The sequence below is a fragment of the Trachurus japonicus genome, chromosome 20 (assembly GCF_045865225.1).
Source record: "Trachurus japonicus isolate A0001 chromosome 20, Traja_1.0".
NCBI lineage: Eukaryota > Metazoa > Chordata > Actinopteri > Carangiformes > Carangidae > Trachurus > Trachurus japonicus.
Genome location: NC_140926.1, coordinates 22,871,561 through 22,885,213, shown reverse-complemented (window position 1 = coordinate 22,885,213; position 13,653 = coordinate 22,871,561). Strand labels below are relative to the sequence as shown.

Below are 13,653 nucleotides of genomic sequence, written 5' to 3'. Positions count from 1 at the left end.
TCTAGGTTTCAATGAATGGCTCATGACTAATCTGTAATGCATAAGTAGCTACATGATTTATTTCATATTATCAAGGCTTTAACAAGCCCTGCTTCAGGTATTCATCCAGGCTTAGAAAACACTGGTGGGATAACCTGCATAATATGAATTGTATGGAGAATCAGTATTTGGTTCTCTCTCTATCTCTCTCTTCTTTTTAAAATCAGTTTTATTTTAGGCTATTATATTTTCATTCTTTGTCGATATGGACCGGTTATCAAAAGTGGTGTCAGGTTAAATTTAAGATATTAATAATATTTTATTCTACATGTTTTAACATTGAAATACAGTCAAAAAACATAAAAGTTACATACCGTAGCTAGAATTGTGACTTTTATTTTGTTGAGTCGGGCTGAGCTGCTTCCGGTTCAGGGTCGAAGTGTTTCCGGGTAACGGTGCAGATTTGTCAAATAGCCCGTGCATGGCATGGTTGACAGGATAGCTAACGGCTCGGTGAGGGAACCAGGGTGGACACTTTTATCGGCCTCAAACAGAAGCTAAACAGCCAGAATAAGGATTAGCTCCGTGTCTCCTTCCCCATCGAGCAGCTGTCCTCACTCCGCCTGCGCACATTTTCCCCACATTTGTCATTGCTCGGTTAGCTAAACTACTTACCATTGGTCGCTGAAAATGGCGGATGCACCACCGGAGAAGAGCCTGGACGATTTCTTTGCCAAGCGGGATAAAAAGAAGAAGAAAGAGAAAGGAAAGGGCAAGGAGTCCACCGCCGGGCCCGCGTCGGTCGTGATGAAGATGAAGAAGAAGGAGAAGGAGAAATCGTCCAAAAACGATAATCAGGACGCGCAGATTGAGAAGGTAACAGGCGCTGCTCCCCGGTAACTTCCCCCCCCTCGGCGGCGTCTTTTCCTCCTCCACGCACCGGTGTCGTGTCAAAAATTTGTATCCTCGTCACAATCTCTCCCCCCATCGTACATTTAGCCTCCTCGCTGTGCTCTCTAACATGCCTCCAAGTTGCGATGGGAAACCGCGGAAATACGCTTTAACATGAGGGTGCCGGGTGCTGCTAGCTAAGAAGCATATGGTTTCCCCTGGCACACTTTCTGACTGGTAACTAAATCTAGCATAACCCATATTTATAGCCTTTCATACTCCCTTATCTTTATGTGAGCGGGCTGATTAAGTCGACCCGTGACATTATATTGCATTTAAGCGGTTAATTTTAGTACCGTGATCACACCGGCCTTGTGTTTGCATGGAGAAGCTGTCATCCCCCTATTTTGAGTCGTGGCTTTCCAGCTAGGCCGAGCCGCCATTTGTCACAAGTTTTTTTTTTTTTCCCTTCCCTCTTCTTACCGGGGTAACACCCATTCAAAGGCTAAACGACGGAATAAACTTACAGTATATTAATCGATGGGTTAATCACTTTCTCCTACCAGTGTGTTACACGGACCAATGCTGTTATAACCCGTGTAGCCATTTCTTGGGAAGAACTGGCCCGAGTGCAGATGTTTTTCACCGAGGAGCCTTACCCCTCAGAAATGGCACTGGAGCCGGTAGGATACGGTTGGTGTGGCGGTATTGTGATGTACTTGTTGTATTAATGGCACCCTTTGCCTAGGAGGACGAGGAATGGAAAGAGTTTGAGCAGAAAGAAGTGGACTACAGTGGGCTGAGGCTGCAAGCATTACAGATAAGGTGAGAGTGAACATCTATTTGGTTTTCATGAATCCTTGGTCACATGAGGAGTTTTCTCTGCATCACTTTAGGTCAGTAAGAGCCAATGGTCCCTCTGACTCATCCTTCAACGTAAAAAAAAAAGCTGAATTGTTTAACTCCCAGCTGCAATAAAGACTATTTGGAAGTGTGGCACTCCCAACACATTGGTTCACTGTGCCTTCTCATAAATGATGTAATGGTATAATTATCAATCTTCAATATTTCTCTAGTATTTGAATATATCACAATACAGAATGTTATCTGAAAATCATTATAAACCTAATTCAAGTGACAAACTGTTTAGTTGTCTCAATTTAAAACTGTCATTCTCACCATCCTAATTTTATTTAATAGTTTCTGTTTGTAATAGTTGTGCTAAATGCAAATAATATGAAATCTATATTTGGGTTTAACCCCTTGGTTCTTAAGCAAAGGTGCATTTACACTGCACCTTTGTGATTTAGAGAAGTGGTATGAATGCAAAATCAGCTGAAAGACACAGATGGAGACAAATTGGAAAAGAAATCTCCTGGTACCTTGGATTGAGGTGAACATGTCGAGTCTCCTCTGGTTACTGAATAAATGGATACAGTCATAAGGAAAGCAGCAGGGGGAGATCGAGTTTAGAAATCCATCTTTTGAGTCTAATTTCTGCTAAGCCGCACACTCCTTAGCTGATTAACCCTGAAGGTCAGTTATGATGTAACCCTCCAACATGTGCCGCCTCAATTTTGCTGCTGCTGCTCCTCCTGACTGGATCGGTGCATCTCATCATGTCTTCATCTCTCTTCAACTGTCGGTCTGCTTGTTTTGCAGTGACGAGAAAGAGGAGGAGGATTATGAGAAAGAGGAGGTCGGTGAGGATGGAGAGATCATTCTGGTCAGCGGAGACAAAGTGTCGGGACCCTGGAACAAATCTGGAGCGGCTCCCCCTCCTCCTCCTCCTGTGGGTGAGTAGACCAACCTCTGCCGCCATTCATTACAAGTTCTGTCCAACAGATCCTCTCAAAATTAACAAGTTTTAGAAATGGGTAAAATATTTCTGTTCTGCACCCTGTGACACTTACAATTGCAGTATATAATATATATATATATATATATATATATGTATATAATGAGGTGGTAAAATGACCTCATTGAGGGTTACATAGGCTACTGCAATTTCTGATAAACGGACATCAAGACCGGTCCATGAAAGCTAGTCTCTTTGTCTAATTGATATCATTATCTGTGTTCAGAGGAAGTAGAGGTGCCTGAGCAGAAGCCTGCTGGCGTATATCGCCCTCCAGGGGCTCGGCTGACCACTACCAAACGAGGTCCCACCCAGGGGCCTCCAGAGATCTACAGCGATGCCCAGTTCCCCTCTTTACTGGCCACGGCTAAGCATGTGGAGACACGCAAGTAAGTGGAGTTCAAGTATGGTATAATGGCTAGTTGGAGTCTGCAACCGAGTTATTTTTGTTGCCAGTCTCTTTAATAAAGTAATTCATTAGACTAGGGACGTCACGATTATAGATTGTCTTTGTTCCATTATTGTCAGAGAAATAATCACGGAATTACGATTATCACGATTAATATGCATTAATTAATTTCACAACATATGAATGTGTAAAATCAAATTCAGTCAAAATATAATTACATTACTAATTATTTACACTAAATATTTTAACTATCTATTAATATATAACCAATTATTAATCCTCCAGGGGAAGTGTTTTAAATATACAAATCATTATTAGTCACCTATACCAAATGTTTAAGTTTAATTTTTCTATCATAAATGAGACACTAACATTTAAATTCCTATCAAATGTATGTTACATTAGGTAAATGGACCAGTATTTCTAACATTTACCTTAACTTTTGTGCACATCTGCCTCTGTGTTTGCTACATAATCTTTTTGGAAAGTGACGGTATTTAAGAATCTTTACGATTAATTAATTTTGGTTTAATACCGCTATTAATTGTGAAAACAAGTAATCGTGACACCCCTACATTTGATTAATTCTGCAATAAATAATATGTCAAGAAATAAATGTCAATAAAATGTAAAGTTTATTAATGGTATAAAAGGCTCCAGTTTGTGTCTGATGAACTGAGCAGATTTAACACTAATGTACTCGTCTGTCTCTTAGGGACAGAGAAATGGAGAAGACCTTTGAGGTTGTGAAACACAGGAACCGTGGTAGAGAGGAGACCGGTGGTGCTTCTCTGCAGCACTTGCAGCTTGACAACCAGTACGCCATCCTGGGGGACAAGTAGAGCCGCTCCCCTCCGTCCCCTGGCCCCTCCAGCACGATCGTGCCCAGCCCCTTGAAGGAAGCTGAACTCCAGCTGTGTGGACTGCAGTCCTGACAGAGCTCACGCTGCCACCATCACCACACTGGTTGTCCACACAAACACACAGCCCTGTTTACACACACACACACACACACACACACACACACACACACACACACACCGTCATACACAGTAGTACCACTGCAGCACATGCACATATACAGTGACACTCCCTCGTTAAATGGATCACTCATACACTTGACATACATTTGGTTGGCAAACCTGAGGGACTGCAGCTGAAGGGGCTGCCGCAAGAGGGAAAAATTGAAAAGGAATTAGCAAAATACACCCAAACGTACAACACTGCAGCAGCAACAGAAGACAACGTAGTTGTCCTTTGTGGATTGTACTCAGAGCAGCAGTTGTATGGCTCAACTTCTCTCTGGACTTCAACTTGCTTTGGTAAAGCCACAGAGGATCGAAGAAGACTTTAGGCAAGATGATTTTACAAACTTCTGTGAAAATATCTATTTTTTTGCAAGATCGCTACAACCCAATTGCACACAGTTATTTTCGGGTGTGTTTTTGAGTTGCGGTTGGGGCTTCGGGAGTGGGGAAACTACCTCAGCAGCATAGCTGGTGGTGACCATGTGGACTGAGCTTTTTTTTTTCGCTGTGGTGGTGAACGGGGCAAACACCAACCCCCCCACATACAAGCTGGCCATCAGGCTCTTTGATTTAAAAACTTGAAGCTCTGTTTTTTTTCCTTGATGATGACACTCTGCAAAGATCTATGGACAAGAAGTAATAGGTTGTGGTCCTCATTTAGAATTTCTATATTAAGTGGCCTTACTGATAGAGAGAAACTGCTTTGTCATCTGAGGAGAACTTTGCTTGTTGTCTCCCGGGCTGTTGCCTGCCTCTGGATCTCACCACTTTGTGAAAAAAAGAAAAAAAAACACACAAAAGGAAAAAAATCCCTCTGTTCAAGAATGTAGTGCTGTTGTAGTTTGCCTAATGATTACAACTACTAACCGTCTTTCATATCCACTGTTTGATTTTGCTGCCCTCACCTTCTTTTGGTATCTCTAGACATCGGCAAAAGAGTAATTAAAGCTTGTTCCTAATCTGAACCCATTCTCATGGTAACATGCTTTACTGTGGTTTGACAGCAGTCGTCACAGATGTTACAGTGCCGACGGGAAACCACTTTTAAAGCGTATTTGTTGAGGTTGTTTACCCAGATTGTCGTAAAGTGGTACATGTCACCCACCCCCCCGGTTTTAAGACTGATCTCTTTTATCAAGGCTTCTCCTCCTTGATTATCATACTGTCTCAGCCCTCTCTGCAGCTGTTTAGCTAAGGTAGTTTGTGCATAACTTCATTTCCAGAGAGTTACAGCGACTGCTGGTCTGTAAATACAAACTGTCACCAAAACCAACAAAGTACTATCAACTTCCAAAACAGTGGTACGCCCAGTTAAAATCAAATGGGTTTTTACTACGAGCATAGGTATGTTTAGAAAGGTGAAGAAGAACTGGATTTATGTTCTATGTATCTGTCCTTTCCATAAAAGATGTCAGGGAGTGTTGATCCCTGCTGGGACACTGTGGGTGGACATAGGTAATATTTGTGATGAAAAGAGACGAGCCTAACAAAAAATAAAGTGATCCTTGTGAATTAAGTCTTGTCTGAATCTTTAAAGATACATTTGAATTTGCTTAACAGTGTCTTAACCTATCAAATGTGTTTATTTGTAAATTTGATATGTTGGTGCCATCTCTCCCACAATCAATTAAAAATGGACCTCACTCACACCAAACATATGATCAAATAAAGAAACGTACCACACAATGGACTTTACATTTATTTAAAATAGGCTGTAACACCAGCAGAGTAATTAAGTTGTCATGTTGGCAATTAGTTGAGGTCCTCTGGTCTCAGTTTCAGTTTGGTTTTCCTGAATGATAAGCAACATTTAAAATATCAAATTTAAAATCAAACAGTCTAAATAAGTTGGCACAATCTCTCACTCTAATAAATAAATAAATTAATTCAGTATCATTTTCTACTTGCATCATATTTTAAAGTGTGTATATATATATATTTTTTTTTTTTGGGGGGGGGGGGGGCTTTTTATGCCTTTATTTGATAGCCATAGTATATAGACAGGAAAGGAGGAGGCAGAGAGAGGGGGAATGACATGCAGGAAAGGTCTGCCCGACGCGGGATTCGAACCGGGGACACCTGCGTTGAGGACTGTAGCCTCTACATGGGGCTGCCGCCTTAACCACTGCACCACGCACCGCCCCACATCATATTTGAGTGAGTGCAGAATAGTTTCTTACATTGCTCACATTGTGGATCACATTTTCAGCTGGTTGAAAACCAGCATCATTTTTCAAGTGCGTGCCATGACTCCAACTGAGGGGAAAGAAGAAATGAGTCATTGTTATAAAAAATTATTATTATAAAAATGAATACTTTTTTTTGTTGTTGATCGATTGATCGACCAATCGTTGCAGCACTATTCTGCCACCAGATATCCACATCCTCCTGTGTTTGCTCTCGCCGACCACAAGGTGTCACTGTTGCTCACAGAGCAGTGAGCCGTGCAGCGCTGAGCCGCTCTGGTAGCCTACATGAGGCTTCAGCTGAAATTAGCAACATAAATGACCCACTTACTGTAAAATAAACTAACCAAGAAGAAACGGTTATAATGCTGAAGAGGACGATACAGGTAAGGCTGATAACAGAGAGCTGAATGTGGAGCTAATCTTGATGCCAGCTAACCTGCTAATATCAATAGCCCTGTCAAGTGTGCAATCAGGTTAATTCTAAAAACTATGAGGCCTACTTCTACAACTATTAATTACTCATCAACCCTAAATTTGTCGGGATAGAGTATTATTCTACTGCATTAAACTAACTGTAGGCTACATCAGCTATTAGCCTTTGTGTTACATGCCAGGACCTTGAACATGGCATGAAAATGTAACCAGCTGGAGATCCAACAGGTAAGATATAACTTCTAGTTTTTTCTATCTGAGGTTCTGATATCACATAAAATCAGACAGTCAGCTGCTATTCTTTTTGATGCTGCTAAAACAATAAACACATACAAATTCAACACCAAAAAAGAGAGAAAAAACTTGTCAATTGAAAATAGATTCATAAAACAAATTATTAAAGTATTACTTTAGTGGCAGACATATTAGGAGAAGCTCCCCTCCCCTCCCCTCCCCTCTCCTCTCCTCTCCTCTCCTCAGTATATTTTTGAACTGTCATTTTCTGCTGTACTTTGTAGTTTGGCCTTGGTGTCTCGCACTCTCTCTGTGTTTCCGCAGATCCACCGGAGCTCCATCTCTCTGCACCAGCCGCCACCTGCACCGCCCCCCCTCCCACCCCTTCCCCTGCTGTTAGACCGGCCTCCCCTTCCTTCCCATGGACCAGACTACCACCCAGTCCTCCCATCGAGCTGACCGGCTCTCCCTGCCCCCCCCCCCTCCCCTCACCAGAGACTGCCTTCATCAACTCCTGCTAACATTTCCATATTTCGCACATTCTGTGACAAACTGTAAACTGTTTTCTTGTCTGCAACAACATCTATTGCACGTCTGTCCGTCCTGGGTGAGGGATCCCTCCTCTGTTGCTCACCCTGAGGTTTCTCCGATTTTTCCCTGTTAAAAGGGTTTTCCATTGAGTTTTTCCTCAGTCGATGTGAGGGTCTAAGGACAGAGGATGTTGTTACGATGCCATGTAAAGCCCTTTGAGACAAACTGTTTGTAAAAACGGGCTATACAAATAAAATTGCCTTGCCTTGCCTTGCTATTTGGAATAGATATCTAACAAATTGCATAAAGGTTTACATTAAATTTGCTCAAATGTCACAGTTATATTCCATATTTTGGAGCTAATGCAGAATCAGATTTATCTTATTTTTTAGGATGATTCAAATAAAATTACTCTCACATAAAATCACTTTTGCCTGCTGCTGCCACTTCTTTTTTTATTTTATTTTATTTTATTTTTTTACACCTACCGGTGGCGGTGGGTCAGTGTTGTCAGTCCGCGCCGCTCCTTCAGTCCCCTGAAATTGAAATATACAGCAATTAATATGAAATGAATTACAATCCCAAAGCACTTATATAACATTTCTGCAGAATGTCCTTTTTGTTTGTTTTATTTCTGCAGTGTCACTGACTTGTCATTCTTGGAAGAACAAAAAGTACTCTAATTTCTTCATTTATGTCAGTTGTTAGATTTGACCAGTTACCTGTTGAGTTATAGTTTTAAAATGTTGAAAGTGCAACACACAAAATACTAATATATTCTGCTTTTGCCTCAGACCTGGCTTTACATAACATAAATGAAACAAGAGGCAAAGTGCGGTAGTAATTCAACACTTCAGAAACAGAGTAATATCAGAGAATCTCATATATAATCCACAGGGTAATGGCAATGTTAAGTATTTTAAATTAATTAAAGTTGTTTCCTGTAGTAAATCTTATGGAGACATCTGGAGAATCCTCAGTTTAAAGAATGTCTTTTTTTCTCCTTTTTGATAATTTTGGACAACAAAAGCAAGTCTGTGGCTCAAAGAAGGAAACCACATCAAGCTTTAGATGCTCACTATCCTTTCTGGCTTTAGTTTATTTAGGTTGAATGAAGAAAGCAATATTCCTGCTCTCTTCCTTCTCATTGTTGTGTTAGATCCAAGATGTTTATACAAAACAACCAAATGAGGAAATGAAAATGTTCACACATTAGTTTTGATCAAAATGTTTAATTTGAATAAGTAGTAGCAGAGTGATTTCATTGCATGGTGGTTCTTCATCCTGGTGGTGGTAGTTCTCCATGAGGACCTCAGATGTGTTGGTATCAGCTGATACGAGACCTCTGATGTGAGTCCTTCACTGTTTTGTAATTTGCTGGAGAATAAAAGATTTGCAGCTATTTGCATGTACACACAACAATATTATGAGGAGCACTATTTGCTTGGTTTTCAGATTAGATACTATTTGAGTCGTGTCCCTTTATCTTGTTGTCCTTGAGTTTTGAACAGTCTCTCACCTGTTCTTCCGAGCCTGTCGTATTTTTGTTGGCCTCTACAGTACCATTCAGCTGAAGAGGAAAAAAAGAGTCACATTAATGTGATATCATGTGATGTAAGTACATTAAAAACTGACACCTTTACATTGTGAGTTTGTGTCCAAGTGATTAGGCTGCTATGTTTTTTTTCTCCTGCCTACCCAGAATAAGTAATCATTGCCTCTGGTTTCCCAGTTTTTATTGGTGCCTGAAATAGAGAGGTATTTAACTTGAATAGAATAGAAAATACATTCCCAGTTACATAATGTGTGTTTGCTTGTTCCTGTATGATCATCATCAACTCCAGACTTCAAACAAAGCAGCAAAAAAAATCAAAAGTTTAATAGTGTTGTACTCTAGGCCTTTACTTTGTTTATGATTCTTAGAAAACATGAATACAAATAAAATGTGCTTTCAGTCCTGTTTAATGCTTTAATCTTAGAAACCACAAAGTCTTGTATCGATAGAATCAGTATTATATCAGTCACGCGCCTCAGCAAACTGGTTGATGTTTGATGCTGTTAGCATGAGTATTCATCCTAAAACATGTATGCATTACACCAAATGAGGGACTAATTTAAATCTCCTTTGTCTCGCATATTAAAAAACAAGGTCATTTGTAATGTAATGTGATTTGCAATAATGTCATTGTTTTTTCCTGCCAATCTGCCAGACTTTACATGCTAAGTTGTGTCAAAACGAAGTAGGAAAAGTAAAATTTAGAGAATAATCAAACAGCTGCAAAGAGTGAAGCATTTAATTTATCAGGTTAAGGCATAATGTAGTGACTTGTAGTGAGTGGCAGTAAAACAAACACACACACACACACACACACACACACACACACAAACAACAACACAGTCTACTCACCACCGATGAATTGGTCGTTGTCTTTGGAAATCCTTGTGTGTTATTCAAGGGAGTAGTTCCATGTGTATAGGTCATCATCTTGAAATGGAAAGTTATTAGTTGACCTCAGTTCAAAGACAGACAATTTGTTAAGTCATACATAGACATAGAATTTCAAAATAAAGCAACAAAATGATTAAATAGTAAAACCCGTTTAAAGAAGCAGCTGAAGTGTGATTCATAATGTGGGCCTCTGCTTATTTATCGATTGCGAAAAAGTACTGACATAACCTTTATTTCTTGTTTACTTATATTTGATGTTAAAGTCTCTCTTGCTGCCACGTACCGTTGCGTGTGACTTTTTATCGTCATCACTTACGCCCCTTTCAGGCCGCTGAAATTCAAACAAACAAGCACTTTAATTAAAGAGGACACAACATGATGTCTCAATATGTTTGAGTGACAGACATTTTGAATATGATTAGGAATCTGTGACTACAGTAGGTTTTGTTGCAATCTTTCTATTTTTGTATGATTTTCTGTATCTTTTTTTTTCAATCTTTCGATATATTTTGCTGTTTTTGTTTTTTTTGTTTTTTTTTTTTAATTTGACCAGTGTTTGACAAACCGTATCATGTATTGTACTGTCTGTGTGTGTGTAACATGAACTTTGACTTGTATTTCAAGCTGCGCTCTTTCCCTAGAGTCATGGCTCATCTCCCATGTGCTGAGATCAGGCAGTGTTGTCCATCTCTGCTCTGACTTGTTCAGTTTGAGCCTCAATCACCTATGTGAGGAAATTCTGTTTATAAATCCTGTTCAGTTTTGGGATGGTGACAACAATTCTTGCAGATTGCAACAATGCTCTTTTATTTCAATTTCAGGGAACTTCTAGCACAGTGTGGGTCTTTCTTCTTTACACTTGACTATCATTGTCAGGAGGTGGATTGTGTTGAGTTTAATGTTTTGATTGTACCCTAATATTAAAGTTCAACTAGGTTTTACCATTTTGTTGACTGAATTGGCATTAGCAATTAGAATTCTTCATTAATTAATCAAAGATAGTTGCAAGATTCTTGCTTTCCAGTTCAATCTGTAGTCTTACCTTATTAGCTGCTGCTGCATATAAGAGCCCAGTCAAACAGAGCAGTACGAGTCCTTTCATCTTGAAAACAAATTTGCCTCCTACCAGCACATACACTCAACTTTACAGTGTCGCTGTCGGGAGCTGAAGTGTGTTGAGTTTTATGTGTGGGCTGCAGCCTAAATATCAAAGTCCAGTTTGTTTTTTATCTTTTTTTTTTTTGGTTGTTGATTTTGATTATCTTTTTCTGAAAGGACATTGACATCAGATTTGTTGACGAGAAGAGAAGCTGGCAGATACCATAGATAGAGGATACTCCTCATACAGGAACCCAGATCCAGTGGGCTTCACAATGTACTGCAGGTGATTATTTACAGTACTATGTGAAGCACTTTTCAAAACTAAGTAGTTCATAAGACATAACAAGAGTTGAATTGAAAAACTATATATACTATACTACATGAAAAACAACTTTTGAATTGAAACACTTGAACACCTGTGACACTTAAAGCAGAAGTAAGCGATCCGATCGTTTTGGCTAACTTCCTGTCAGCTGATGGAGTTAGCAGTCCCCGTCCTCGTCCCTACGTCACCACATTCACGCGCATCCCTTGGCTGCACACACAGAGAGGACCGCCCCTTTATGCCGTTCTCTCTCCTCATTGGATAAAGGTTGTAGGATACAAGGAAAGTTTTCTCCTGGGCTCAGAGCAGAGCAGAGTGACTGACAGACCCGTGTTTCAGACCAAACACTCTATATAAGTGATTGCAGTCAGAAGATATAACTATTTAAGACTTATATTAACACAAACATTCCGCTTACTTCTGCTTTAAAGTTGCAGTATAGAACCCTTAATGAGGTGGTAAAATGACCTCATTGAGGGTTACATACTGCAATTTCTGATAAACGGACATCAAGATCAGTCCATGAAAGCTATTCTCTTTGTCTAATTGATATCATTATCTGTGTTCAGAGGAAGTAGAGGTGCCTGAGCAGAAGCCTGCTGGCGTATATCGCCCTCCAGGGGATCGGCTGACCACTACCAAACGAGGTCCCACCCAGGGGCCTCCAGAGATCTACAGCGATGCCCAGTTCCCCTCTTTACTGGCCACGGCTAAGCATGTGGAGACACGCAAGTAAGTGGAGTTCATGGTATAAGTTCATGGTATAATGGGTAGTTGGAGTCTGCAACCAAGTTATTTTTGTTGCCGGTCTCCTTAATAAAGTAATTCATTTGATTAATTGTGCAATAAATAAAATGTCAAGAATAGGGATGTCACGATTACAAATTTTCTTGGTACAGTTATTGTCAGAGAAATAATCACGGTGTTACGATTATCACGATTATTATGCATTAATTAATTTCACAACACTATGAATGTGTAAAATCAAATATAGTCAAAACATAATTACATTACTCATTGTTTACACAAAATATTTCATGTCTCTATTAATATGACCAATTATTAACCCATCAAGCGTTTGAAATATTCCAGTCATAAATTGTCATCTATTCCAAATGTTTACATTCATTTTAGTCGTTTGTTTTATTTTTTAAAATACAAATGACACGCTAACATTTAAATTCCTACCAATTCAATGTTACGTTAGTTAAGTGGACCAGTATCTGAGCATTCACCTTTACTTTGGCGCACATCTGCCGATATGGTTCTAACAGAATCTTTTTTGGGAAGTGACGGTATTTAGGTATTTCTTTAATTAATTATGACGTTTAATACCACGATTAATTGTGAAAACAAGTAATCGTGACATCCCTAGTCAAGAAATATCCGAGGTGTTGATTGCATCTGGAACTTAAAATGTAAAGTTTATTAATGGTATAAAAGGCTCCAGTTTGTGTCTGATGAACTGACCAGATTTAACACTAATGTACTCGTCTGTCTCTTAGGGACAGAGAAATGGAGAAGACCTTTGAGGTTGTGAAACACAGGAACCGTGGTAGAGAGGAGACCGGTGGTGCTTCTCTGCAGCACTTGCAGCTTGACAACCAGTACGCCATCCTGGGGGACAAGTAGAGCCGCTCCCCTCCGTCCCCTGGCCCCTCCAGCACGATCGTGCCCAGCCCCTTGAAGGAAGCTGAACTCCAGCTGTGTGGACTGCAGTCCTGACAGAGCTCACGCTGCCACCATCACCACACTGGTTGTCCACACAAACACACAGCCCTGTTTACACACACACACACACACACACACACACACACACACACACACACACACACACACACACACACACGTCATACACAGTAGTACCACTGCAGCACATGCACATACAGTGACACTCCCTCGTTAAATGGATCACTCATACACTTGACATACATTTGGTTGGCAAACCTGAGGGACTGCAGCCAGGGCCGTTGCTAGGAATTCTGGGCCCCCTGAAAGAATACTAAAGTGGGCCCCTGCCCCCTCACTTTTCCACTTCTTTTTTCTTAGACTACGTACATATTATCATTTTTTATTTAGCCTACTTTGTGTTGATGCTAATGCAGCATTACTATGAGTATTAGTCAAGGTCTTATGCAGAATAATTCAGTCATACAAAGAGGTTTTTGTGGGCCCTACTGGTCGCTGGGCCCCTAGAATTATCATCACCTTTCTCCCCTATACAACG

The 13,653-nt window shown here is 40.3% G+C and overlaps 2 protein-coding genes and 1 long non-coding RNA gene across 4 annotated transcripts; 2 read left to right on the top strand and 1 right to left on the bottom strand.

The window, feature by feature from the left end:
- Positions 1-444: 444 nt before the first annotated feature.
- LOC146966912 (protein CDV3 homolog) lies at positions 445-5,677 on the top strand. 2 transcript variants are annotated; one of them, XM_085763772.1, is made up of 5 exons: positions 445-855; positions 1,622-1,695; positions 2,533-2,666; positions 2,955-3,117; positions 3,853-5,677. In XM_085763772.1, exons 1-5 carry the CDS (start codon positions 670-672, stop codon positions 3,977-3,979), a joined length of 684 nt encoding a protein of 227 aa, XP_085619898.1. In that variant the 5' UTR covers positions 445-669; the 3' UTR covers positions 3,980-5,677. The 2 variants fall into 2 exon arrangements, with proteins under 2 accessions (XP_085619898.1, XP_085619897.1); XM_085763771.1 differs by having other exon boundaries at positions 1,619-1,695.
- A 169-nt stretch (positions 5,678-5,846) lies between these two features.
- LOC146966911 (uncharacterized) lies at positions 5,847-11,591 on the bottom strand. Its single transcript, XR_015034542.1, has 7 exons — positions 11,043-11,591; positions 10,246-10,331; positions 9,959-10,036; positions 9,071-9,121; positions 7,970-8,928; positions 6,346-6,421; positions 5,847-5,957 (listed from the first exon to the last, which is right to left on the bottom strand). It is a non-coding gene; the product is annotated as an uncharacterized LOC146966911 (long non-coding RNA).
- A 397-nt stretch (positions 11,592-11,988) lies between these two features.
- On the top strand, positions 11,989-13,220 carry LOC146966910 (protein CDV3 homolog; the record flags this gene model as incomplete). Its single annotated transcript, XM_085763960.1, has 2 exons — positions 11,989-12,158; positions 12,932-13,220. Coding segments are annotated over 2 exons (297 nt in total), but the record flags the coding sequence as incomplete, so codon positions are not given.
- Between the last annotated feature and the right edge of the window lie 433 nt (positions 13,221-13,653).